Here is a 27,521-nt window from a genome sequence, read left to right as displayed (position 1 = left end):
GGCAGCGCTGCGGCTGCCGTCGCCGTGGAGGGATTTTCAATGTGGTGTGTTTCAAGCCTCACTCACTCATCCTCTCATTCCCAAACATTCAGCATCCGTGCACACTCCTCACTTCCGGGTTTTTTCAAAAGATTGGAGATTTTTTTCCAGTGGGGGTTCTCAGGTGTCATCCCAATGGTAACAGATCTGTAAGCAAAAAGGGTCCGTCAAAAAAAAAAAACAACCCTTTGTCACCACAAAACGCCACGTTGGGGAGATAAAACTGCTTTAAGTGGGAAAAATCGACTAAAAGGGAAATAACAGGGATACTATGGAACTTCTCTAGGTGGATGACAAAGCTGGAACAGACTTATTCTCCCAAATGCAGACACACCATCAAGGCCAGGTTGGATGGGGCTTTGAGCAACCTGGTGTAGTGGAGGGTGTCCCTGCCCATGGCAGGGGGCGTTGGGACTGGATGATCTCTGAGGTCCCTCCCAACCCAAACCGTTCCATGATTCTATGCTCCTCTCTACAAAAGCAGGATCATAGACTCACAGAGCATCTTAAGGATCATCGAGGCCAACTCCCTGCTCCTCCCAGGACCACCTAACACTGACCCATGCCTAAGAGCATCATCCAGACACTCCCTGAACACAGAGTAGGGCTGAGGAGTCAACAGGCTTCGGTTACACCCCATTTGGAGGAGGGCAGGGTTGTCCCCGACCAGCAAAGGTGATTATTTCACGAAGAAGCCCTTCGGTCCGCGCTCGGTGGAAGCGGAGCGGTTCACCGTGCTTCTCATCTTTGTTCTGACACACAAGACCACAGATGGGGCTTGTTTACAGAAAAATAAGTGAGAAACAACCTTCTAGAGAACAAGGCTTTCATGAAGCATCTCTTTCAGGCTCAGGAGTTTAGCCAATTTCATAATTATGCAACACAAAAAGGAGGTGGGTGTCATCCCTTACCAAGCTTGATTCTTCAGTTTTCTCAGTTCTTTAGTCGCCCAGGTAGCGAGGGTTTTCGTTTTGTTCGTCTTGGATCTTCTTCCTTCAGTTAGCAGTTCATGTATCATGGGTCTAGCTTCTACTAATTTCAGTACATCTTTTCCGAAGGCTGTACACAAATCCCTGAAGGAAGAGAGGCTTTGAGGCTGAGTGCCACAAACAGATGTGCCAGCATCGCTCTGATCAGCTCTCGCTAGCAGAAAGAAATCTGACTCACAGCTAATGTCCTTTCTAAAATGCTGCATATGGTCACTAATTTCAGCAGGAGAGCCGAACGGTTTTCTGAAATTGTGACTAACTGGAGACATTCAATCTCCTGTCCAAAGACTGAACTCCCTGATGTTCCCATCAGCTCTCCCTAAATGCAACAGGAAAGATTAAAACACCCTGACCCGAGCTCCTCTGTACTCGAGGAACTGAGAGCGGGGCGTTTTGTTTCTAAGCCCAGGTCATCCTTGAAAACCCACAAGTCTGGAATTTCTGTGACACACACTCAACGTTCACTTCTACCTACTGGTTTTCACCCTGTCAGTTAAACGACCTCACCAGTGTAACCGCTTCACACCTTGGGTTAAACATCCAGCCCCAGACTGAAAACCCAGAGCTGATGTTAAACACTTCAGACAGCCACAAAAACGCAGCTCCATGAAGATGTCTGTCTGCCTGACGAGCGTGCTGTCAGTCGGAATAGGATGGGGACGCTTACCCTATCAGTCCAGCAGCACATGCCACCACTCCGTCGGTGTGATCCTCATCTCCAGCAATGTGGTCAATGTAAGACAGAATAAATTCTACTCTGGGCTGCACCAGCATCACATCAGCTGAAAGAAAACGGCTTTATTACAGCGGGGTGAAACACAGTTCGTGTTTACCCGTCCACCCGTTCAAAGGGATTTCAGTGTAGCCCCAAACAGCCAGAATCTGTCCCCAGATGAGCTGTCTGAGACAGGGAGGGGGGAAAACTGCCAGAGGAACCATAATGAAGGGCTCTAAACCCATTCCCTGCTCATGGCAGCAGAGTGTTAGTTCCCACGCAGAACCAGGATATGTCCACGGGTGTGACAACCCCCGTGAAACAGCTTGTCCAAGCAGGGTCCTAGCCCCCTCTGTCACTTTGGGCACAGAAACACCACACAGGACAGAGTACTCACGGTGCACGTTTTCTTGGTCTCCCTTCAATCCTTGGATGATGCCAGTGTAAGCTTCCAGGCAGCCCTCCCTCAGCTCGTTCAGGTAATCCACCATGTCATAGTCAGACTGGAAAGGCAAGAGGAAAGCACGCTTCAGCAACGTCCCTGGTGACGTGCGCGCAGCCCTCACTGGTTTACCATTTTCACGAGGGTGCCGGAGCGTGCACCACGGGCTTACCTTATCCACCTGTGCTTGGGAGGCCTGCTGAAGGGTGTTCAGCACGACGTCGAGGTACTTCTTAAATTCTCCTCCAATGGCAAGGGCAATATCGCCGAACACGGAGAGAATCTGGGGCTTCACGGACCTATGAACGTTTTCATTCTGGAAGAGATTTTGGCACCGTTCAGTTGTGCTTCTTTTTAAGGAGGGAGGAGCTAATGAAGGAAGACATTCACTTGAAATGTAAATCCCTACCCCAAATAAATCTGGATTCCATTCAAATAGTAAGCAAGATAGTTGTCAAACACGAGATCTTCAGAGCATGCCTAACACTTCTGCTTCTCCCACCTCCCACTTTCTTCTCAGTGTGCAAGTCAACTGTTACTAACTGGCTAATGAGAAGGTAAACACTCACCCCCAAGTTCTCCAAGAGCAGCTGCATAACCTCGTCACAAAAAGGCAAGATGTTGGATTGCAGGGCTCTGCATAAGTCACCAACCAGGCCCACTGCAGCCAGACAAACCTGCAAATAGAACAGCAAGTCAGACACCCACCCAGTGAGTCAGTCTTCCACACTCCATCCTTACAGCTCCAGCTTATTAAAGCACTAAGTAGCAGTGAGAGTCTGCAGCCATTACACCACCCAGAATAACGACCCTCACAGAGCAGCTGATGGGTCCCTGCTTCGTTAGCCATTTATGCCACTCAGCTGCAAAGAGCTGAACATGCTTCACCAAGGGAGGAGGACAGGAGATCCAGATGCCAAGAAAGTGACAGGTACTTGGTCTGAACAAACACTACCAAATTCAGCAGCCGGGCAGTCTAAACCATCACCCCACGGTGACTACCATGACTTGACCTTCTAATGGGAATTCACAGCCAGTGGCAACCTCTTTCTTCATCAAGGCCAACTAATATGCAGTGAAAACACAGGTGTCAAGTTAATGAAGGCCTTCTGCTGAATTAAATAGAAGTGAGTCTAAATTCGTGCATGCAGCCAGTAATTAAAGTCTATGGGGCTCCAATTTTGGTTTCATCACCGGAAGCTGTGGTGTTTTACAGATGCACACCTGCTGAACTCAGCATCTGTGAGCAGATGAGAATTTAGAGATTGTGAACACAGGGCTGCCTGGTTTGACCTCTACCTGGTACTCAGCATAGTTCTTCAGTCCAATGCCAAGGAACGGTTTGAAGGCATCCATGTACTTCAGAAACTCTCCACCTAAGACTGTACACGGAAAATATTCTAGTTAGAAATAAATCCCAACCTATGATGTGTTTGCTGGAGTGCAACAAAACAGAAACCCACCATTATATTCCACCCAAAACCAGCTCTCCTGTGTTCCACAGAAGCACAACAAATCAATTCTCACACAAAAGCTATCAATGAAATATGTCCATCTGGACTAAAGTGAGGTTGGAAAACGCTCGCTCAATTCTCTGCAGGTCTTTGAAGGCAGACAACCCCGTCCTGTGCCTGGAAAGGATGTTGAGATCTGCCCGACTGAGCAGACCCATCGGAGGGAGAGAGACGTGGTGACACATTTCAGGCAGGGCTTGGCACCGTTACGCTGCTTCGCATCAGCTGAAGACTCCACGTCTTCTCACATCACTTTGCTGCCACCACAGCTGTAGCACCTTCCTTCTGGGAACAGCTGCTCAACCTCTCCAGCACCGAGCGGCTGAAGCAGGGCACTCTTCAGCACGTTTATAGTTAAGCAATATTTGAAGTAAAATATTTCTGCTCTTCTCTGCCAACTCCCACCTTCCCCAAGTCACCTGCATCGCTAAGACCATGCACGCAGGCTCCCCTACCCAAAAGTGAAAAGGTCTTTGTCCCAAGAGGATACACACTTTCATTTTTACTTGCTGGTGAGCTTGCAGTAATCCCACTCAATGTTCTCATTCACCTCCCAGCCTCCTCTGGCCACCCCACATGACATTTCAAAGGGCAGTCGGAGTGGCACCCACCAGACCTGTTCTCCAAACATGCTGGTGTGGTAAGGGGCTACTCCAAAAAGCCAAAACTAACTCTTGGTGCACTTACAAGGTGTCCTGTGCTCTCAGAGCATGCACTTCCACTAGAAACAGGTCCTGTCACCTGCTCAGACCCTCAAGAGGCGAGCCAGGATAACAGCCTCAGGAAAAGGGGAAGACTCCAATAAGTCTCCTTATGAACTGGTCTCCCAAAGACCCATTTCCAAACCACGGATGGCTTTTACTGGAGGCAAGGCAGGGGTGTTAGGTAATGAGGTTACACGTGGACTTTCAACAGCACCTCAACTTTCACACTCATACGTAGTGTTTGACAACAGAGCGTTCCTAGAGCTCTAGATGATGCCACAGTCACCACCTTCTAAACCTGAACCACGAAGCTCAAACTGCCTGGAACACCACAACCCAAATTTTGTTTTACTTCACCCCTTCTGACTCATTCTACGCTGCTCTTTGCCATCGTTATTTCTTTTAAACAAGAACAATGGCTGTAAATCCACCACTGCCACAACTCCACAAAACCACCACGGGTCACGGGCAGCAGCGAGCATGAATCATTAAGACAACATGAAATCTGTCAGACAGCAGCACGAAGAGACCAGGTTCCCATTGTGCTGGGCGCTGTACGAAGCAGCATTTGGGATTTTTTTTCCAGCAGGATTTGCATCGTAGCTATGTCATTGACAGAAAACAAACCATTCATTCACAAAACACAGTCTAGTGTAACCAGCCGGTCACAGATAAACGTGGTGAAAACCATACCTCAAACAGAACCAGGAGCTGGTGAAGTTTTTTGCCATATAGTAAGAAAAAGATGGAAGCAAACCAGTTCTGTCCCCGCTCTGCCTCTCCCTGAACAGGACTGCGCTCTGCAGCGCAAGACTGACCTTCTACCAGGGTGCTGACGGCCATCAAGGCATCCTCCTGCACGCCCCCCGAGCCCGCCGTGCTCTGGAACATTCTCAGCAGAGATGCCATCACCACGTCGGAGATCTGCAAAGCATCCTGGTGCTGGACCTTCCGGAGGACGTTCTGGGTGGGAAGAGAGAAAGAGGCTGTCGTTGCTTCCATCTAGGCAAGGCTGAATCGTGCCTTTTTGCATCTCCTGCGCCAGCTCTGAACACTCGTGACCACGCTGGGCTGCTAAAAACGAAGCTGCTGTTTGAACTCTGTTGCTGCAGAAATATGCTTTGTCAGTGCAAGTGCAAAGTCCCATTCATTTCAGCTGCGTTCAATTTTCCAGCTACAGAACAAGCTGACTCTACCTTTCCTGCTGCATAGGCTGTTCTCCGGGCTTTCCATTTGTGAGCTGGCATTAGATGTGACCAGCCCAAAATTGGTCCTATTAAAAAGAAAAAAAAAAAGCCCTTTTCCATCACAGCCATGTGGCTGCAATCCCTTACTGCCAAGCATGGGCTGCATGAAAGCTTTGCTTCTAAACCACAGCATTAAACCTCAAACATGACACGAGAACGTCCTTGCTGCGAGCTGCAGTCAGACCTCTCCTACCCGGGATGAGCAGAGAAAAAAAAAAAAAAATCCACGTGTGTCCAACGCAAAACACATTTACAGGAAAATGTTTAGCATTGAGGTGTTTGAAAAGTAAAAAATTGATTTCTGGAGAGAGCAGAGGCAGCGTTACATACAAGCAGAGCAGGCTGGTGAGCTCACACGTGCTCTGTGTTATCCAGCACGTTACAGGGAGCAGAAGGGCCAAGGAAATACCCCATGGAAACACCTACACTCTGCTCCTACTACACAGTTCTGACCATCCCTTTCAGCATGGGGACCACGAACACGGCTTCGATGTATCCCTATTTAAAATAAATTCACATTTCCTACGAAAAGAGAAAGGCTGATTCCTTGACCTGCAGAGGAAAATAATTATTTCAAGTCTGATTCTTCAAACTGAGTCACTCCAAAGGTGTTTACTTTGACTGTTTAAATAATTGGTCTTAATTTTTTTTGTTCTATTTACATATTAACAAATATTTTTTTCCTCTGCTGGATGTTCATAATTGCTACGTACTTTTTCTCTTCTGCTGGAAATACAAAGTAGTAGATTTGACTACGTAACACTGAAAAAAATCTCCCTGCTGATTTTTACTTAGTGGTACTTCAGTATCTGCTTTAACTACTGAAGGTTCAGAGCTTGCAATAACGAAGAAAACATTTACAAATGTAAACTAGCAGTTTAATTCCACCTGTACTACACTTCCCACAGGCAGAGGTGTCCTGAAAGAGATCAGTGATCACACTGAGAGATTCTAGATACTCAAGTCTCCCCATTAAAGTCCACCATAAGGACAGATTATTCCCATCTACCCATTATTTGAAAAAATACCCTAAAATTGGAGAGTGAAAGTAACTGCTAATGCTATGGGCTTCGGAATGAGAAGGATAAAGTTAATGATGTCTCAAAAGAACCTGGAGACAACACCCAGGAGACCTCCTAACCTCACTTAAGAGAATGGGAAGCTAAAACTGATTGCCAGGGAAAACAGGCAGTTACCCACGGGTGAGGAAAGGGATCCCTTTTCCCGGGGTAACGGGAATGGAAGAGACAAACTGCAGAAAACACCACCCAACGAAGGACTAAATCAGAGTACAGACAGACACTCTGCTCTTATTCCGGATTATGTAGTACTGCTACACCTCCAGAAGAAAACGCTCCTTCCTTCTCCGAGCTGCGTTGATGCTGAATCTCCATCTATTATAGTTTTAAATAACCGTTAACGAGCTCAGCAGGAGAGCACAGCACCACCCTCCCCGCTCTGCAAACACGAAAGCTCCAATATCGAGCACCACGTATTTCAGAGGACGGTCTGAGCAATCCCCTGAGTGGTTTTTTGGGGAAAAAAAAAAGAAGTGTGGACTTTGTAGGAGCAAGCAAGGAACTGAAACACACTTGCACTCCAAGTCACGTGGGCTGTTCGTTACCAGATGTTTAATTCCAAGGACACTCAGCGCGTTTTAATTAGTGCCATTTGAAATAAGAACACCAACCACAAGAGGCAGATGAACGAATTAAAGCTGTTATGGAGCTTTCTTTGTCCGTGCCAACCAAAGTGATTGTTCAGCTTGCAGCAAACATAAGAGCCCATCTGAAAGCACATACACAATCTTTAACATGCTGCATACGGTGTTCTTTATTCATATTGCCCTGGATTTCCTAAGTCGTGCTCTCCTGAAGCCTTCTGAACCTTGGATCACCTTCCACTTGTCAGCTGGGACACAAGATCCCATTTCCTCCTTCAGATCTCATCACCAGGACCAAGTCTGCATCCTCAGGGGCACAGAAATGGCTCTAAACCCACTTCTTCCCCCATAACCACGACACGGGAGACGGGAACTTACCTGTAGAGTAGCACAAAGAAGGGACTGAAGATCATTAAACTGGATTCTGTCAGAAGTGCTCTGGATGTGAGACTGAAAAAGAACAAAACCCTGTGTGTGAAAAGCTGCATCGCGGTCCATGCGCATCCCACGGATTTCGACAGCACTATGAGGTGTGGAGATTCAATTTTAAATATGTTTCTTCAAATTTAAGAGGTACTGTTCAGAAGCTTCCTATATCTACCTATCTATAAACAAAATAAACCCACATTATCCCACAACGTGTGCAGTCAGCAATAAAACTCATTTTTTCTACAACAGATGAAGCTGCAGCACGACGACAACATCCCACCTACTCGGTTCCCTTAAACCCCTCTCAAAAACGGGGGAGTCTGGGACTCGGGTCTGCCTACCTCCATCTGCAGCACTTGCTGAAGTCGCTCCATAATGACCAGAGTTGTCTTCTGGACAGCAGGGTAACAGTCCTTGGCACTGTTTTTCACTATTTCCATCAGAGATTCATATGCAGAGCTCCTCAAGTTATTCTGGTGTCCATCAGGCCTATAACAGAAGGAATATATTTGCAGCTCCCAGTGCTCAGGCTTGCTTAGAAACAGATTTATTTTTTTTTTTTAGTCAATTGGTAACAGCTAAATTTTAGTGTTGTGACAAGCAGAAGCACTTGCATTTCTGTATTCCAAGACCTGAAAGTAAATGAAATTTCTGAAGCCACTGTTGGAATATTTTTTTCATTCACTATTAATAATGACTTCCAGTATCTTCAGTCCCTGGCAGCAAGTACAGGAACAGAAAAAGCCTCAAACCCACGTCTTCCAGGGTGCTGCTACCCTGCCTGGGACGAGATGGTCTCAAGAGGTGAGCAGCATACATTACTACCTCTCCGACATCCCTCCAAGACATTGGTGAGGGTGTTAAATTTGAAATAAAGACAGCTGAGATCTCTGCTGAGATGACTGATGGGCTTCAGAGCCTTGAGCTAGACACCACGCTTCTGGCTGGATGTAAATTAGACAGGGAGAGTTTCGACTTTGAACTGTTCAGACAGGGACACCCTTTCAGAAGGAGTCCTGCAGCAAAAGGCTTCGACTGACGACTGAACTGATCTAAGGATTGAACTCTGAGCCGTCAAGATTTATGCGACCTTAAGGCAGAACACGACTTCAGCATTACCTTTATTTTTGTACCTGCAGGACCAAGAAAAATATTTTACCTCGTCTATTTAACGGGGGCCTACAAGAAAGCTGGAGAGGGACTTTGGACAAGGGTGTGTAGTGATAGGACAAGGGGCAATGGCTTTAAACTGAAAGAGGAGAGATTTAGATTAGATTTAAGGAAGAAATTCTTCCCTCTGAGGGTGCTGAGGCACTGGCACAGGTTGCCCAGAGAAGCTGTGGCTGCCCCATCCCTGGAAGTGTTCCAGGCCAGGTTGGATGGGGCTTTGGACAACCTGGTGTAGTGGAGGGTGTCCCTGCCCATGGCAGGGGGGTTGGAACTGGATGATCTTTGAGGTCCCTTCCAACCCAACCCATTCTGTGATTCTATGATTTATATTTCACCTTAGTTGGGAAAAGGACAGTATCCAGACTAGCTAGGTCCTCCTCTCTGCTGGGAGTACGTGGTGCTCACGTGAATGGATGGAACACTACAGCAACGACCACGGCATAAAACAACGACAGTGAAACGAGCTGTGCAACACACATTCCTAATTGTGTCTGGCTGCAATCCTGATTCAATGGCCTCGTAGCCAACCTCGAAGAGTCTTCCAACTGCTGTACAAAGATGTGCTCGGAAACGTCAAGGTGAAACATGGAAGAGGCACTCTTGGAGGAAACCCCAGATTTACTAAAAGCAGGTATGGACAAAATATTGAGAAATTATTCTGTGTGAACAGCTTTCTTCCTGAGGATTAGCATTCTATATTCCACGTGATACCAAAAAAAAGCCCAGTTCTGACAAAAAAAAAAAACACATTCAGATCTAAGCTGCAAAAGAAAGAGCACCAACAGTCTGAAGTAACAAAAAAAAGCATCTTTGTAAGACTTAAGCCAGCCAGTTCAGCGTTACCTATCTGCAGTTTCCAGAAGTTTCTGAACTATTAGCTCAAACGAAGAGGATAAGCAGTAGGTTGCTGGTTCTTCCTGATCATCAGCTACATCTGCAGCTTCATAGGCAGCTTCAGCAAGACTAGAGAAGGCCTGAAACACAGAACAACCATTGCTGTTACTTGAATGAATTTACCCTCACAAGTCCAGAAACGTGCATTCCAACAATTCTCACTCTGACAAAACAAAGAGGGGAGATTTAGATGAGATATAAGGAAAAAATTTTTCACTCTGAGGGTGGTGAGGCACTGGTACAGGTTGCCCAGAGAAGCGGTGGCTGCCCCATCCCTGGAAGTGTTCAAGGCCAGGCTGGATGGGGCTTTGGGCAGCCTGGTGTAGTGGAGGGTGTCCCTGCCCAGGGCAGGGGAGTTGGAACTGGATGATCTCTGAGGTCCCTTCCAACCCAAACCATCCCGTGATTCTAACCAAAAAACCCCAAACACGTGCAGGAGTAATGACTCCCTTCAGGAACAGCTAATTGTTCAGTGCACTGAACTTTGCTGCAACAAAAATTGAAAATTTCAAAAATTTAAAACGTGACGTTAACATTAACACACAGGCAGTTGCCCCGTCTGCAGCCAAACGTCTGCACAGCCCTACTGGTCTCAACAACTGGTAGCTGTCAAGAATCCAACTGGAGGAAGGCAGATGGCTTGAAGCTCACGGGGTATTAGCAGGTTCTACCCACTGTCATCACGACAAGTTAAAATCCTGGTTTTATTGTAACTGCTCCGAGAGACAGGGGGATTACAGGAGGAGAAAGGCTGATTTTCCTTTCAGTCTGAAAACATCAGAGTAGTCATCATCTTCAGAAGACAAAAGCCACAGTTACATGGACTTTTGGAGGATCAATGGATTGGGGAAAAGCTTCCGTGCTGACTAGAAGTCTTCAAACCTCTGGAACACTAAGAGAACAAATTCTGTCATTTCTGAAACTTGTTTTGACACGTAAATACTCATCTCTAGCTCAATTCCTATTGAGCAGCTCTCTTAAAAGGCAGTAAGGGACACCCCCTCTTTCTGGTGAAAGCTCAGATGTGCTGCTTGGCGGTAGACATGCATCAAGACGACGATATGACTGAAGTCAGCAAACCAGCCCAGGGGACTGCAGCTCTGTCAGTGAACAAAAACACCCTCATGGTCCTCAATTTAGTTCTGGAATCAGTGCAGAAGCAGGCTTAGGAAACGGGAAACAAGGTATCTCGTCTCTCCCTTGAGATTGAGAAGGCAATCCAGCTGCCCTCAAGAGAAATGCTAAACCCCAGCACGCCTTTTCTACACAGCCATCACACCTCTTATCAAGGACAGTTTCAAACCGAAGGCAACTTCTACACTCGGTGAATATTAGCATTTTTCTCCTTGAAGTCCATTCCTTCCTTTACTCTTTCCTACCAGAGCCACCAAACAGCCTTGAGATAACTTTCAGCTAACGACAGCTGTGCGTGCTGATGACCAAGCCATGAGTCACCTCAAACACATCCAAGTGTGCGAGCATATACACGTATACGTGCACATACATGTATGTACACGTGTGTGTGTTCATACATATGAACATGAGCCACATTCCCCTTGTCGACCCAAACTTAGCCCACGTCCAACAGCAAAGGGGCTGCCTTACCCAGCACACGTTGGAGGCCACTCTGGGCTCAGCGCTCAGGCCCTCCATCAGACACTGCAGCAGTGGAGCGAGGTAAATGTCATTGATGGCAGCTTCAGGAAGCATCTCACAGATCCTGCCCACGGTCCAGGCAGTTGTGTCTCGAACCACAACGCTGGGGTCCTTCATTAGCTCTATTAGAGTTGGCATTGCCTACAACACAATTGCAGTCAGGAGAAAGGTGTGATCAAGTGCAACAGATGGAAAGACAAGTTTCTGATTTTAAAGTACTCCCTACAAGCTAGGAATAGATGGAGAGGGGAGGACAGTCTAGACCCAGTTAGGCCATTGTCCTCATATTTTAAGATTCATAAAGTTATTTCCCAGGGGGGAAAAACTTGAGAACTGACACATCTGGAGTCAGGTATTCTGGAGTCAAGCATGCCCCTGTGATTCAGAGCTATGTAACCCAACTACCTGCTCTAGGCCTACCAAATCTCTCTAAAACACGATGAAAAGGTGGCATCCTTTTGCTTTTCCTCGGATTAAGAACAATGTGCAAAGCAGGCATCCTCTTCCAAATAACTCAGAGGGTTTTTGCTCTACAAGCCTCCAAGAAAACACAAGGAATCTTACCTGTATGACTAGTGGTTTGAGCTGGTTAGGCTCTGGTCCTTCCAAAATGCACCCGAAAGCCATCACAGCTGCATCTCTGTATCGCCAGTCCGGATTTTTAATGTGTTCTTTAATAAAGGGCAGCACGTGAGGAACAATGTCATCTTCACAGCAGGTCGCCAGGAGCATGAGGCACACTCCTGCTGCTTTGCAGGGGTTCCAGTCGTCGTCGTCATCGTTTTCATCCTAGGAGAACAGCACCCCTGGTCAGCCTGGGGGAAAATATCCCTTCCCACTCACAAGCAGTGGCATCCTGTTGGATCTACTGCAAGTAACATCGCCTGATTACCAGCTGTTATATTTAGAAATTAATTCAGGTCTGACAGTACCAGCTACGTCTCTGGCAGGGAAGCAACCCGAATTACTTGCATCATCTGTACCTTTCCATCCTGATGTAAGGCTGCCAGCTCTTTACTGACGCACCTACAGCAGCCTCATACATCTTCCAAATGGCTTCTCTCTCATCTAGGTTGAAATTTCGTTCCTTTAATCCATGCCACCGCCTGGCAGAGTGGCCCAGCTGTACCAGTTAAATAGCTTCTCCGCCCTCCCACTGTTCCTCAGCCACTTACCAAATTCCTTTGAAGCTGTGTACCTGTGATGACTCTTATCTGGTTTATCTTTCCTGCTTTAACAGGCACTTTAGAACCTCCTGCAATTTAACTCTCCCCATCCGAGCCGACAGTGATACACAACCAGGGAAACAATTCCCCGGACTCGCTAGGAGCACCAAGCGTTTTCCCAGTTCATCACAGTAAACCCAAATGAACTCCATCCTGTATGGCTTAATTAACAGTTTTATTTCACAATTAGATCTGCTGTAGCAATTGATTCCATTAATTTCGATTAGACTGTGAAACACAGTCCAAACAAGTCCCTGTAAAGTGCTTAAAAGGTACTAAGTAAACATGGGCCTCTCAGTTCCAGAAGCACAGCTCAAGAATTCCAGAAACTGGATCTCAAACGATGCAGAGACTGTACACTGGTTTTAATTTTGCAACCATTTCATTAGGAATACAGGTAACTACCAAACCTCTTCAGAAACCATAAACACAAGCACGTGTTAGCAGAATTCAGCAGAAAAATGACAGTGGATGCAGTCTCCCAGTCTCAGCCCTAAAAATTGATGCATCATTCCCTCAGAGTGGTGCATGATGTCTCATCACAGACCAGGGACTGCCACCACCGGTGCACTGACCAAGGACACCCTCAAAAACCACCCAAGGGGACCTCAAGCACCTTCGGTCACCTTCACAAGGGAGCAGTGACCACCACCGACGGTTGGCTCCTCCATCCAACGGCGGCATCGCTGCCCCAGAACTTCAAAGGAGACCTCCTATGTGTTTTTTTTGACATGCAGCAGGGATTTTGGAACTCACCTGTTTTGTTAACGTCTGTGTTAGAATTGGGACCAAATACTGTAGTGCTCCCTTCGCGTAAAATTTGCTAGTGTGCTCCGGAGGCCTTCCTTGCTCTGCTGCCTAGAAAAAAGGGTTAGAGAATGATTCTCAGGGGCTATATAGGAACAAGGTCTGAACTATGAACTCCAGTAGATACAAATTCTCTTTTGCAGGCTTTCCTCTCCTTCCAACACAAACTTTGAGTTCATAGAAATCATGGAATGGTTTTGGTTGGAAGGGACCTCAAAGACCATCCAGTTTCAACCCCCCTGCCATGGGCAGGAACACCTTCCACTACACCAGGTTGCTCAAAGCCTCATCCAACCTGGCCTTGAACACTGCCAGGGATGGGGCAGCTACAGCTTCTCTGGGCAAGCTACCATAACACACAGGAACCTCCAGGACCCCCTGCATCAATCACAGTTCAGTATTCACCAAGCAAGTTCCATTTACCAGCCCATACACAGAGAGCCTCCTCTCACACAGCACAAACGTAAATATTTCCAGTTTGCAGTTATGAATAATTAACAAGTGACCCCAAGCAGATGCAGCAAAAGGTCTTCAGCATATAAACTGAACCTACATGCTGCTGACTGTCCTTTTATCCTCGCTATCCTTGCTTTTTTTGGGCTTTCAACATAAATATATATTTAGCTGCTTTTTAAGATGGGTATGATTCATCTGGAGCCCTTCAAAGTTTAAGCTACTATTGATCTGCACAGCTGATTTACGCAAACAGCACCTGCATGCAGAACACCACCCCAAATTCATCTCCAGCCCCATCCATTGTAAAGGATAATGATTAATTTATTTCATCCCATAGCTTTATACTTAACTCATAAATAATGTATTATGTAGAAAGCGATCAATCTTTTTGCACACTGGGGCAGGACTAAGTCACTTGCACCTCTAACAGACCCCAGAAATCCTACGTGTCAGCGTACCAGAGCCCACCAGGCTTCCAATACAGCAAGTAATTCAAGAAAAACTCTCCCTTCAACATATCTCAACAATTCGAGATGCTGTCTCAATGAAGCAACAGCTCAAAGACAGAACGATATTGATAATTTTGTAGTACTGGACTGTGCTTAGTACAGGTAAGAGCTTAGCGTGCGTTTAGGTTAACCTTACTGGAGTAGCTTGAGTTGACTTTGGAATGCTAAAAAGAAATCAGGTAGCTGTCAGGTACCATTTGCAGAAAACTAGCACTCGTATGTCACGGTGTGTTCTCATCAAACCTGTCAGAGAATCTTTATCTCTAGTTTCAATTCCCAGCCAGGCTGGCATTAAAACCATTTTGCTCACTTAAAAAGGCAGTTCGTCCTAATCTAATCTAGCAAGAAAAAGGGATTATATTCAAACCACAATAATAACTTTACATTAGGCTACAGAGCCTAGAAAACAACCTAAAGAGTTATTAAAGGGAATTCCAAACAGCAGCTCCTCCACAACCTGAGCCACGAGCTCCGCGTTCACCTCCAAGGGCAGAATAAATTAATCGTAGCTGAGCCCTGGGTAAGGCAGCTGTGAGTACCCAGGTGAGCAGCTAAAAGCTACGGTGGGCACCACACCACCGTGCTGATTCCGCAGCGCACAAAATGCAGCCTCAGGTCTCAGCTTCCACCACGGACGTGCGTCACGTCGCATCAGAGTGGTGCACGACGTCTCATCGTGGACCCACGAGTGCTGCAGAAAGGGCTCAGAGGGGCTGCTCCCCCACGCCATTCCACTTGGGAGAACAGGAGGACTTTCAGACACAGTTGAAAGACATCACTTCAGCGTTCTCAGCCTGATGATCGTGGGCATTCGGTGCTTTCCAACAGCCATTTGCAAGCTCACCTCAGATGCCTCTATAGCCAGGTCCATCTCCTCGTCGCAGACGTTTGACCAGAACTCTATCCCCTGTAGAGCCACCTCATCTATGTCACTTTTCATTGCTTCAATAGTTATCTTTAGAAACATGAAAGAAAGGAGAGAAGAGAAGGACGTTTTAGCGTGTTATTTCTCCCGAAATACGTGCCCCAACTTTCGGCCAACTGGTGCGAGACTGGTACGAGATTCAAGACCGCCTGAAATCACCACATTGGAGTTACTGTTCTTGAAGACAATCTCCTCATTTAGAAACTTATCAGCACCTCAGGAGGGCTGCAGAGCACGTCACACAATCTGCACTGTCCTGACTTTTGGAGTCTCCAGTCTGAAATACCTGACACTGGTTTTACGGATTTTGCTGGAAAAGAGAGATTCACAGCACACAGCTGCAGCCAAGGGGAAGAAAAGCAAATCGGGAACGTAAGGAAGCTTCTCCTCTTGGATTAAGACAAAGGAGTGCAGGAAGATCAGACAACTGTATAGGAGAAATTCGAGTACTCACAGCAAAAAGCGCGGGACCCATGTACGTCTCCATATACTGGTAATAAAGGGACATTATCTTCACCAGATTCTGTAAGGCAGCCACTCGTACCTGCCAGAGCAGAACACAGATCAAAGACGTGACCTTTCCGAGTGCCTTGAAAGCCAAGCACAGCTGTAGCCTGCCACAAATCAATAACCCAGCCTGTCTGCTGATTTAGTCTACTCCACACCTAATAAAGTCTCTTCTTAAACCTTCCTAGTAGTTTACTACTACTAACTTCAAGTATAAAACCCATTTTGTCCAAGTACTCACATGTGCACCAGTCATTTAAGAGAATGCTGTTTATTTCATGTAACACTTTTCAACAGTTTTCTGATGCTAGAGGTTCTAGCCAGCTTCCCCAAAAAAGGAGCAGTGACAAATCACAGCACTTTTCACCCACCCTTGCATCATTTTCACTCACCCTTGTATCTGGACACTGTGTTGCTTCACAGACTACTTGCATAATAAAGTGCCTTTCAGACTGGAAGAAGAAATAAAAGAACATTAGAACTGTATTACAAAAGCATTAAAGTCTTTGCAAGCCTTCCTATGGAGGATGTGTTTTGAGTCTGGACTAGTACAACCACTCACACAGCACTTCTAAAGATCAAGGAATAGTACAGGTTACTACTCACTGCAGTATTTTAAATCATTTCTTCCCCAAAATGGGAATATCAGGCTTCCATTTTAAAAAGCCTTTAACAGGCTGCCCAAAATAGAAAGACACAGCAGAACTAAAGACACTAGTTTTTCCTGTAAAATAAAAAAAAAAAAAAAGGAGAGGGGAAAAAAAAAAATATTCTACTGTTTGCTGAACTATTTCAGCAATTGCTTCAAAAAAACTTAAAACTCAGTCAGGACTTCCCAGGAGAAGTACCTGGATATTCTTGCATTTCAGTAGGAAGGAAGAGACTCATGCCCAGGCTATTCACAGTACTGAAGACCAACAGAAATATGGTCTGAATGGATCAGGCACCTCCCTCCCATCTCACATTTTGAAAGACTCTGGTTGATCCCCATCAACATCCACCAAGTAGCTGACTGGGGAAGGTTTTCACCCAAAGACCTTCTAAGCTGAAGGTTCAATATTAATTCCATGCTCTCCCTGGTAGGGACCAAGAGAACGGACTTGATCTGAGAAGGAAAAGAGAAATCAATAGATTTTTCTGTACTGAAAAGATTCTCACTCTGAGGACTCTATTCTGAAGACTCTCACAGGCCTTCCTCCCCCAACGATTTTCAGAGGCAAAGTTAAATCTGGATTGTTGCCACACCACTCGAAAGAAAGTGCTGATCCAAGCTTGTCCTCCTACAGCAGCATTATGGAGCAGAGTTTGATGAGGAAGCAGAGCATCCAACAGGCTAAACTCTAAGGTCAGTTCAAATTTATCCAAAAAAAAAGAGTCAACAATGCTGCCTTTCCATTGATGAATCCCTGAAGATTTCCACAGTATTCCTGCATTACAACAGGAACATACCAGGTTCACAGGAACGAATCCAAGTCTCAGTTGCAACGAAATTATGCATCAAACCTCAGCGTGGTGCATGATTTCTCATCACAGACCGTGGATTCAGGACAGGAATTGTTACCCTCTCCCCCTCACCTCTTTGTCAAAGTTTGCTTTGGTGAATTCCAAAGAGTTCAGGAGTGCATTAGTAGCTGCTAGCTTCACATTGTTGCTGGGCTCTTCCTTTCTCATTCCCTGGATGATGGCTGTCAGGATTTCATTGGATTTGTCCTGAAGCTGCTCTGGATCCTAGAAGACGTGTTGATAAAGTTATTTGTCAGCTGAACAGCCTTCTCTGTATTTTAAAGCACCCTCAGAGCTCGATCCTGAAATCTACAAGCAGAATTTTTAGGACTTTAAGGCCAAGAAGCTCTTTGCTCCCTGGGAGCACCAGGACACAAACACAAGGAATTCACACACCGTTATGTCTTTACAGCTTCTGGGACAGAAAAGACTGAACTGAGAGCACATATTCCAGAGATTCGAGTCACAAATGCCAAACAAACACGACTGTTTCCAATAACAGATCAACAAGCTTCAGACTGCTTGACTTCATTTAATTAGCAAGTTAAAAACCACTGACTGTTTTCCAGTTCCTTCATACACTGGACAGAGGTCTACACCAGCTGTTGCACTGGATACTTTTATTGGTGAAGTTGCCAGTCTTTTACAGATATATGGCAAAAACATATTGCCTGGACCAGTGGCAAGGACAGGTGACTGCTGAGCACTCAAGGCTTGAAGAATAAAACTGTGAATATGGATTAATTTTTCTTTGGAATAAATTTAAGACAGCAAGACCTCCAAATAACTGTATTAATTGTTACATCAGAGTTTATCCAGCAGTAAATTCCCAAACTACGGCCATAAATGGTGTCACAAAGTGACTGACACGAACTACAAAACTCTTAACCACCAACCAGGGCATCCGAAGATCCCAAGACCAACAATCCATGTCACCCGAGCAAACAACGAGCACGTGCTTATCCTTACACGGATTTGGAACACCACCACCATCACTTGACCTGGAGCACTCCCCTCCACAGCTGTAGATTTCCTTCTTTATTTCACTGACCCTCCATGAAGCCACCGACCTCCCCAGTGAAACCGATCCGCTGCTCCCCATGGAAGCACCAAACAGAAGATTTCTCCTTCTCCCTCGTTATCCTGAGGTCCCACCAGCGATACGCCACACGTGCCTTCTCCAAGGCATTCAGTGGCACCAGACAAGCAGCAAATAATTTTGTTTTTTAGCTCAGACAGGGTTTTTGCAAGCAATTCACATCAGGTACTTGATGCATCACGATACCACAAACTACCCTGACCAAACCATGAGACCTTCTGTAGAAGGTGCCTCAAAGAGCTAAATATTCTTGCCTGTGCATCAAAATATCCTAAATTAAGAATATAGAGACTCTTCACACAAGATGAAGGTAGTTGTCAGGTTTCCTCAACACAGAAAGGACTCACGTATCACTCATCTGTAACATTCCCCACAACTGGAGGCTCAGTTGAGGTTCTACACCACCCCCCTTCGCCATCCTACGGCCGCAGCGACGCGCAGGCTTCCATCTGCACCTTCTGACAGACGACCCGGATCTGCGCCGCAAAAGCGGGTCAGTCCTTGCAGACACCACCCCTGTGAGTTTGCTGCCCATCGGCACGGAGACATCCTCCAGACTAGTGTTAAAAGACAGGGACAAGGGACCACCACGGCCTGCTAGACAGAGGGGTGTAGGAAAGGGAAGGCTGGAGAGGTTGGTCAGCACTTAAAATACACTCAAGATAAAACAGGACTTAAAATATACTCACGATGTCCTGACAGATGTATCCGATGGCCTCCAACGTCGACTCTTTCATGTGCTCCGTGCTGTGCTGATTCGTAACGTTGGCTACCAACTGGGGAATGAGCTCGGGCCACTGGTTCATGGGGATCTCGGCGCAGGCGATGCCGGCCACGCACTGGGAGGCTGAGCTGGGCCGGTACGTTTCTGTGCCCAATGTCTGCAGCACCTGCGGGAGAGACGAGCCGGCGACGGTCTGATGTCAGTGACCAGGGAGATGGGCGCTCCCCAGTGAAGCTCCTTCTGCCTTCTCCCGCTGCCCACGAGGCCGTGACCGTGGACAAACAACATCTGAAATGAACTTGGCCATGGCTGCCCCTTCCAGGAAGGGAGATCCAGCTGTGTGGTCACACACACCTCCACCACATCCTTTACATCCCATACACAACGCCGCGCGCCACAACACGCGACCGTGACTCACTGCACGATTCCTCCTGGCCCCCACCATACAGCAAACCCCAAACAAACTGTGCTTTAAAAACACCCCCCAAACACCGGACTGGTTATGCCAAGATCATCTAAATAGGACTGAATAATTGGACTGAATAATTTGTGTTCGTTTTCCTTGCAATCAATCAGAAGAATGACTTTTTTTTGTACACTTAATATCTGTTTCTGAAAAAAAAACCTGAAGGGGCGTGCATTTCTTTCAGCATTTCCAGTTATACCTCTTCATTTTCCATATATCCACTAAACAAATACTGCATTTCTAATGGTAATTGACAGAAAACAGTAACAAACTGGTTTTGTCAACAGTATGACAGCTCCTGTTAACTGTCAGTTCCCCCTTTAGCTATCATCCATGTAAATAAAAGGTTGAAGTTGATCATCATCACTCCCCAACCTGATTCTGTTAACACAAAATCATCACAAAGCGCAGGGCCAACATGTATCAATTACAAAATGCTGGGTACATCCAGGCTTTGGCACCAAAAACCACTAAGCCACCAGTTCTGCCATTGCAAGCCCTCAACGATCAAAGAGCACGGGGGTCCTCAGGCAAATTTCCCCATCTGTGTGAAAATTTCAGAATATAATTTCCCCTTTGGGACTTGAAAGTTTTGGACCATATTCTGCTCTGAAAATTTGCGAGGTCTCGTGTAAACACGGGTGTTGTGACAGAGAACACGCTTCAAAGATGTCAACGTGGACCGTACACCAGCTGAGGGAACCGCTCCAGCGTAAGGAGAGGCCAACACCAACCCAGCTGCAATCACCCCGGGGGAAGCCATGCCCACGAGATCCTGCAACCACAGGAGACTATCCAGAGGCTCTTTGCAGAAGTATTTACAGGTGTGAACCTAAAAGTAGCAGCCTCTATACCTGTTTGGTTTTTTACTCTAATAATTCTACCGATTAAACACGCTACAAGCAACAGAGCAGCCAAGCAAGTGCAGAGGATGTTGCTTGTCTCATGAAAGGGAGCAGCCAACCAACGGAAGACTCCTTAGGTGGAAAAGGATGGACAAGACGTTCACGGCTCATCCCTCGCTGCCAGACAACAACCAAGAACCAGAAGCCACCAAAAGCCACCAGACTTACGTAGTTCTTGACCTCCCGGCGGGCGTTGGCGTCGATGGCGAGCCATCTCTGCTGGTACTGGGCCTTGATGTCGGGGTCCTTGGACGTCAGGGAGTTCTTGATCTGCAAGCCAGCCGCTACGCGGGCAACCTGGCTGTTGCCTGGGTTTGCCAGCACTCGGGACAGTTCCACCAGGAAGGTCGGCTGCGGAGAGAGGAGGGCTCAGCACCTGCCCCTGCCCCCCAGAAAGGGAAAAAAAAAAACCCTGTCCACCCAGCAAAACCACACCACGACTCACGGGAGCTCCTTCTCCACCAACCCAACAGCAAAGCAACGCCGGCGGCTCTATCCCGAGATTACGGGCGTTAAGCTCCTAACCGGAACCGCTGGAAAGCGCCGTAAGCAGGCGTGGACTTGGTTGGGGGTTTTTCCCAGCTTACTTCAGAGACTGTCACCTTCCGTGCTCCTGCCTGCTTTCAGCATTCCTTTAAATAAGCTACTCGGGTCGTACGCCAAGATATGCATTTTCTGGATGGATATCAAACGTGGCGAAGAGTAACTCCGCTGCTTATTTCCTTGCTTCCAGGCAAACACCCAAACTATAACCTAACCGAGGAATTGTCAAAATGTGAAATCAGATGCTCCTCTGGCGCATCACAAGGTTACAAACTCGCTTCTCTGCCGTCAGAGGAACACAGGCACACACGGAGGTTGCCCCCCACAAAAAGCAGGGCGGGGGGATAAAACCACTTGACTCTAACGCCACTTGCTTTTGGTGAGAGCGAGTGGGAAAAGCCTCGGCACCAAAATCCCTTCCTGGTATCACAGCTTCACCTTTCCCAGCCTTCCACTGCGTCCACGATGCAGCCAAAGCTCCTGCAGCGAAGCTTTTCCATTTCCAAGCGTTTTGCCTACTAAGAAAACCTTTCTAGGAAAGAGTGGAAACAGCTGCATCGTTTTCAAAACTCTTCCACTCCAAGCAGGAACATGATTTTCCTGAAAACGTTTAACACCCAATTACACATAACCCGCTTCTATAATCTCTATAACTTAAGATCCACACAAAGATTTTAGGGCACCAAAAATAGTCATTATTAAAATTAATTTAACCTTCAAAAATTCAACAGAAATAGAAAATAAGTCCAGTATCTTGGACTTCCCATGTTCAATGACAAAGCACAAATTCAAAAATATTTCATGTGGGATGTCCAGTACTCTTCAACATTCAAATTGCAGAATTTGGAAACAAAAATGTGAGACAATCTAACCCAAGGAGTGTAAGCCATCAGAAATGCTCTTAAGCTTTAATGCAGTAGACAAAACTCCTACAAATCCACCACAATAAACCACTTCTCAACCATTCAGATTGCTCACGTTTTATATATTGATTTTATTAAAAGTGAGGAATCATTCCAAAGAAGTTCTCGGGATGAAATAAAAGTGTGGCTGCCACCTTTGAGAAAAAACTGTACTAAAATTCAAAGGTGAAGAAGCATCCTTGGAGATCTCACTCATCAGTTAGCACAAAAAAAGTGCCTTTTCATGGAGCTTGAAGAATAATTCTAGCTAAAAATGAGAAGCATTGCATTAAGTCTTCCAGACTCGACACTCAAAGCAAATGCAGATGCGTACGACCTGAGCTCCCACACCCACAGAAGTGTCCACGAAAATCTCAGAAAAGGTTTAAATTAACTACGAGGAGGAGGAGGGGATGGCAAAGAACAATCCGCTCTGCAGGTCCACCTTCACTTACTAACTGGGAGATCACTCCCAGCTCTGGGTGCACCACCTCTCACTCGATCCCGTACCTCCTGCCCCTTCCCAACCTCATGGAATGGTTTGGGTTGGACGGGACCTCAAAGACCATCTAATTCCAACTCCCCTGCCATGGGCAGGGACACCCTCCACTACACCAGGTTGCCCAAAGCCCCATCCAACCTGGCCTTGAACACTTCCAGGGATGGGGCAGCCACAACTTCGCTGGGCAACCTGAATCTCAACCCTTTCCCTCTCCCTGGGCCAGCTGGGGCTCTTCCCACCCACCCACCCACCCCATACTGCAACAGGAACGGCCCTCCATCCCACATCCTCACTACTCTCCTGCCAAGCCGAGCCATTAACCGCCCTCACAGCCTACGTGGAGCTCCTCGACCCCTGCCCCTTCCATGACAGGGACTGTTCCACAATCCCATCCCACACCAGGGAACAAATTTTTAGCCCCAGCATAAGCTCCGCTTCCTCCCTTGACCTGGCTCTTGCAAGGCAGCAAGAATAAGTGAAACCTGGAAAAATCAGCATATCCCTCAGCTCCTTTAAAAGCCTGAAAGGCGGGATGGTGAGCAGCTCGAGCACATCCCCCTGGAATACTCCACGGAACAGCCCAGGAAGCTTCAGTCTAGCAGGGTGGGGGGATCCTAAGGCTTAACGAGCAGCAATTCAGAGAATTTTGCCTTCAAAAGAGACTTTTAGCGCAAAGTCCACATCAATTCCGATTCCGAGGGATGCTCCGCGCGCCCTAAACCCCAGTAACATAAATAAAGACTCTGTGACTCTCCCAGTTTACACCAGTGGAGACCAGCACGTGCAACCGCTCAAAGAAGACAGGATGCTGGTGCGGCCTGTGGCGCGGGCGACACCCCCCCCGGGCACACCGGGAGCCGGCACCCCCCGGGCGAGCCCGGTGCCGCCGCAAACCCTCCCTCCCGTGCCCCCCGCGGCCCGGAGCAGCCGCAGCCCCGCACCTGACTAAGCAAAAACTCCCCCTCCCGCCGCCACCGGATGAGACACGCGGGTTCGGGCCTTGTTCCGTCCCCCCCCCCCTTTTTTTTTTTTTGCTTTTTTTTTTTTTTTAAGGATTTTTCTGTTTTTCCTAAAAAGGGCGCAGGAACAACTCCCGCCCCAGCTTCCCGCCTGCCCGGCGCTGCCCTCCCCGCGCCCGGGGTGAAGCCGCCAACCCCCTGCCCCCCTCCCCAAGCTGGCAGGGCTCCGCGGCTACTCCGCCCGCCTTCCTGCCCGGAACGGAACGGCACGGCGGGGCCGGGCGGCGCCCGGGGCAGCGATGGCCGCGGCCGCACATGGCCCGCGGCCGCTCCCGCAGCCGGCGCGGCGCCGCGCTCCCATTGGCTGCGGGCGGCGAGGGGAGCGCCGCGATTGGCTGCGGGCGGCGGCCGGGCGCGAGCAGGGTAGGTTGCGCTGCATGGCGGTTCGGCCCGGCCGGGCGGGGCGGGGAGCGGCGGCGAAGGGGGGGGGGAGGGGAGCGCGCGCCGCCGGTCCCGGCCCGCCCCGCCGCCCCGGGCCCGCCGCCCCGCGGGCGCTCACCAGGTTCTCGATGGCCGCCTGCTCCAGGAACTTCTGCGCCGCCTCGAGCTCGGAGCGGTCTGCGGGAGGGGGGGAAGGGGAAAAACCGGCGTCAGTCAGCGGGCGCGCGGGGCCCAACCGCCCGGCCCTCAGGCGCCGCCGGCGGAGCCCGCGGCACAGGCCCGCCCCGCTTCCGACCCCAGGCCCGGCCGCCCCGCGGCCTTCCCCACCTCCGCCCACTCCCTCCCGGGGCCGCGGCCACCGCCTCGGCCGCCCCCGGGGTGCGCGGCCCCCGCCCCGCCCAGCCGAGCCCCGCCAGGCCTACCCGCTGCCCGCCCTCAGGCTGCCGCCGCGCCCTTACCCGGTGAGACCGTCTTCTCCAGGATGGTGATGAGCTCCATGGCGGCGGCGTGGCGGCTCCGGCACCGGCGGGGGGACGGCGGAGCGGGCCGGGGCCGCAGGAGGGAGGGGAAGGGAAGGCGGACGGGGCCTGCCCCGCGGACGCGGCCGAGGGAGGGGTCCCGCACAGGAGGCCGGGAGCGGCGGGCGCGGCAACGGCGGCGGCTCCTGCTGCTGCGGGCGGCGGAGGGAGAAAAGGGGCCGCGCGAGCGGGTCGGGTGCGCGCGCGCGCGCACACAGACACACACCGAGCGGGGCGGGCGGCGGAGGGATACCGAGCCGCAGCCCGCCGCCCCGCGCCGCCGCGCTGATTGGCCGGCGGCCGCCGGCGGCGCGCTCTCCCATTGGTGGCGCCGGCCGGGGTGGTAGCTATTGGCGGGCGGTGGCGGGGAAAGGAAGGCCGAGGGCGGGGCTTCCGGCGGCGCGCGCGGTGATTGGGCGGTGCCGGGAAGGGCGCCCCGGGAGCCACGTGGGGGCCGCGCCGCGGGCGGGGGCGGACACAGACACCGGCACCGGGACGGCCCCGCCGGCCGTTCCCAGCGCTGCCCGGCCGGACCAGGGGTGGCTTCGCCCGCAGGCAGCCGCGGGGAGCACGTCCCGCTCCCCCGGAGGGGGCCCCGGCGGAAGCCACGTGCTGCGCGGGGAGCGGAGCACCGGGAGGGAACCGACCGCCGTCCCCGCCGGGGCTGGCGCCGGTTGAGCGCAGCACCCGTGTAAAGGAGAAGGTGGCGGAGCGAGGGGGGCGGCTGCCCCGCCGCGGTACCGCAGGAACCGGCGCGCGGGACACGGCTCGGTGCTGCGGGTGCCGGTAACCGGTGATGGGCGCCGCAGGGCGGGGGCGGGGCAGAGCCCCGGCCTACTGCCGTACAGCACCGGGCCCCGCTCCGTGTGTGGGATTAACCCTTTGCGCTCGCCGAGGAGACCACCCCGCCAGCGCCGTCCTGGGATGGCTGCGACGGTGGAGCACCGAGCACGGACGTGTCCCCGTCGTCGTCGGGGGGGGCGGGGGGGCAGTGGGGTCCCCTCTGCACCCCTGTCTGCAGGGGAGGCCGGACCCAAACCCACGGGATGGAGGGTATTGGAATGGGGAAAAAAAAGAAGGGCAGAACAAAGGTGGAGCTGAATAATTAACGGCAACCTCTGTGCTCACCGGGAGGGAGCAATTAGTAACTCAATCAGGCCGCTTTGTGGGACTAAATGCGAGGGCAACGGGGAGAAGGGACGATTGCCTGGCGGGCAGGAGTCTGGGGTGCAGGGAAGAGCCTGGCTGCCATGGGGGAGGCGAGTTCCGCTCTTCCCTGGCAGTTGTGCTGCTCTGAGTAATCGTTGGATGAGGCTTTGGGCAACTTGGTGTAGTGGAGGGTGTCCCTGCCCATGGCAGGGGGGTTGGAACTGGATGATCTTTGAGGTCCCTTCCCACCCAAACCCTTCCATGATTCTGTTCTATCTCAAAGCCCCTCTCCAGCTTTCCTGTAGCCCTTTTAGGCACTGGGAGGCTGCTATAAGATCACCCCGGAGCCTTCTCTTCTCCAGCCTGAACAGCCCCAACTCTCCCAGCCTGTCTCCATAGCAGAGGTGCTCCAGCCTTCGGAGCATCTCCGTGGCCTCCTCTGGACCTGCTCCAACAGCTCCGTGTCCTTCTGTTCTTGGGGACCCCAGAGCTGAAGGCAGCACTGCAGGGGGGTCTCAGGAGAGCAGAGCAGAGGGGCAGAATCCCCTCCCTCGCCCTGCTGCCCACGCTGCTCTGGATGCAGCCCAGGACACGGTTGGCTTTCTGGGCTGCCAGCGCACGGTGCCGGCTCCTGGTGAGCTTCCCATCCACCGGCACTCCCAAGTCCTTCTCCTCAGGGCTGCTCTCAATCCATTCCCTGATCTCCGAGATAAGAAGGGAGCGAAGGGACACGGAGGCACGGACAGTGTGACCATGGCACGTGGTGCTGCTCCCTGGTGAACCTGCACCAGTGGAGGAGTCTGGAGGGGCAGAGTTGTAAAGTGTTCACATCACGGACTCGTTTAAGACCAATTACTATTTACAGCTTGACTCACGGAACAGAACGGACACGTTATTCAGCCCGAAGGAATGGAGTTCACTTCTCCTACAGCCCTCGTCACCGCTCTCTAGTACACCTCTGCTCGCACATCAAAGTCAACTCACTGGGCAGCCTTTGGGTTGAAATCAGGTGAAATTCACTCTCTTGCAGCTAGTTCCCAGCGGGGAGGAGGGAGCTGACACACCGCTGGGGTTCGCTGAGCACTGTCCTGCTCCGCACTGCTTCCCAGTTCTCCTCCCCACCCCTAAGCCCCAGAACACAACCCAGAAGCGCACAGTGCTTCAGCAAGTGCAGTTTCCCTGACCGTTACAACCCTTCCATGTCACTGACCAGGGGGCTGCTCCCTTAGGAAAGACAGGGAGAGACAGAAGGATTAAAGAATTTTGTACAAATCTGGCATTAGTAGCAACGGAAGCCCCAAAACCCAGTGTAAAATCGGGATAAGTGAGACTGTGGAGTCAGCTTCCCCCAGCAGTGCTGGGGCTGGAGCTGTGAACTTGAGCTAGATGCACTGGTTTTCTCCTTATTGCCATAAATGGCATACTCAGCATTCACATTACAAAGGCTTGTATCATCTCCTGCTTCCATAAACTGGCTGCAGAAACTGGGAGAGAAATGCTGAAAAGCTGCTGAGTCTCAAAACTGGGTACTTGGGGTTATTTCAGCAAGAGAAATGGTGAGAACAAGAACTAGGTGCCCAGGTTCCCCCTCCCGAGTCTATCGGGGCTGCTCAGTACCTTCAGGTTTCTTAGAGAATTCTACACGAATTCCAAGGGACAGAAACTCCGTGATTTTGTATATATCCAGAGCTTGGAGTTCAGCAGAAGCTGCTAAGGAACCACCATCAATCAAGCAGAGTTTAGATGACACCAGGTTTAAGAAATTAACACAGGAATCCAGAATAAGATTATTGAGAGGGATGAGCACGTGCACTGGAAGGACAACACATGCACCAGGCGTGGTCCTTCCTCTGCAGGGAGCAAAACATTAAAGGCTGCTTAACGCTCCACATTTCTCCAACCTGGAATTCTGCGTGCT

At 49.7% G+C, this 27,521-nt stretch overlaps 1 protein-coding gene across 2 annotated transcripts; it reads right to left on the bottom strand.

Moving 5' to 3' along the window:
• Positions 1 to 151: 151 nt before the first annotated feature.
• Positions 152 to 24,434, bottom strand: KPNB1 (karyopherin subunit beta 1). Of its 2 annotated transcripts, XM_086626496.1 has the most exons (22): positions 24,395 to 24,434; positions 24,055 to 24,113; positions 20,758 to 20,940; positions 19,184 to 19,384; positions 17,468 to 17,620; positions 16,285 to 16,344; positions 15,840 to 15,929; positions 15,305 to 15,415; positions 13,445 to 13,546; positions 12,027 to 12,251; positions 11,412 to 11,603; positions 9,756 to 9,886; positions 8,084 to 8,231; positions 7,692 to 7,763; positions 5,222 to 5,366; positions 3,485 to 3,567; positions 2,755 to 2,862; positions 2,358 to 2,501; positions 2,141 to 2,246; positions 1,696 to 1,810; positions 951 to 1,112; positions 152 to 186 (listed from the first exon to the last, which is right to left on the bottom strand). In XM_086626496.1, coding segments are annotated over exons 1-22 (2,631 nt in total). In that variant the 3' UTR covers positions 152 to 185. The 2 variants fall into 2 exon arrangements, with proteins under 2 accessions (XP_086482622.1, XP_086482621.1); XM_086626495.1 differs by lacking the exon at positions 152 to 186 and having other exon boundaries at positions 947 to 1,112.
• Positions 24,435 to 27,521: the final 3,087 nt, after the last annotated feature.

This window comes from Tauraco erythrolophus, chromosome 25 (genome assembly GCF_009769465.1).
Source record: "Tauraco erythrolophus isolate bTauEry1 chromosome 25, bTauEry1.pri, whole genome shotgun sequence".
Lineage (NCBI taxonomy): Eukaryota > Metazoa > Chordata > Aves > Musophagiformes > Musophagidae > Tauraco > Tauraco erythrolophus.
This window is presented reverse-complemented; position numbering and strand designations above follow the sequence as displayed.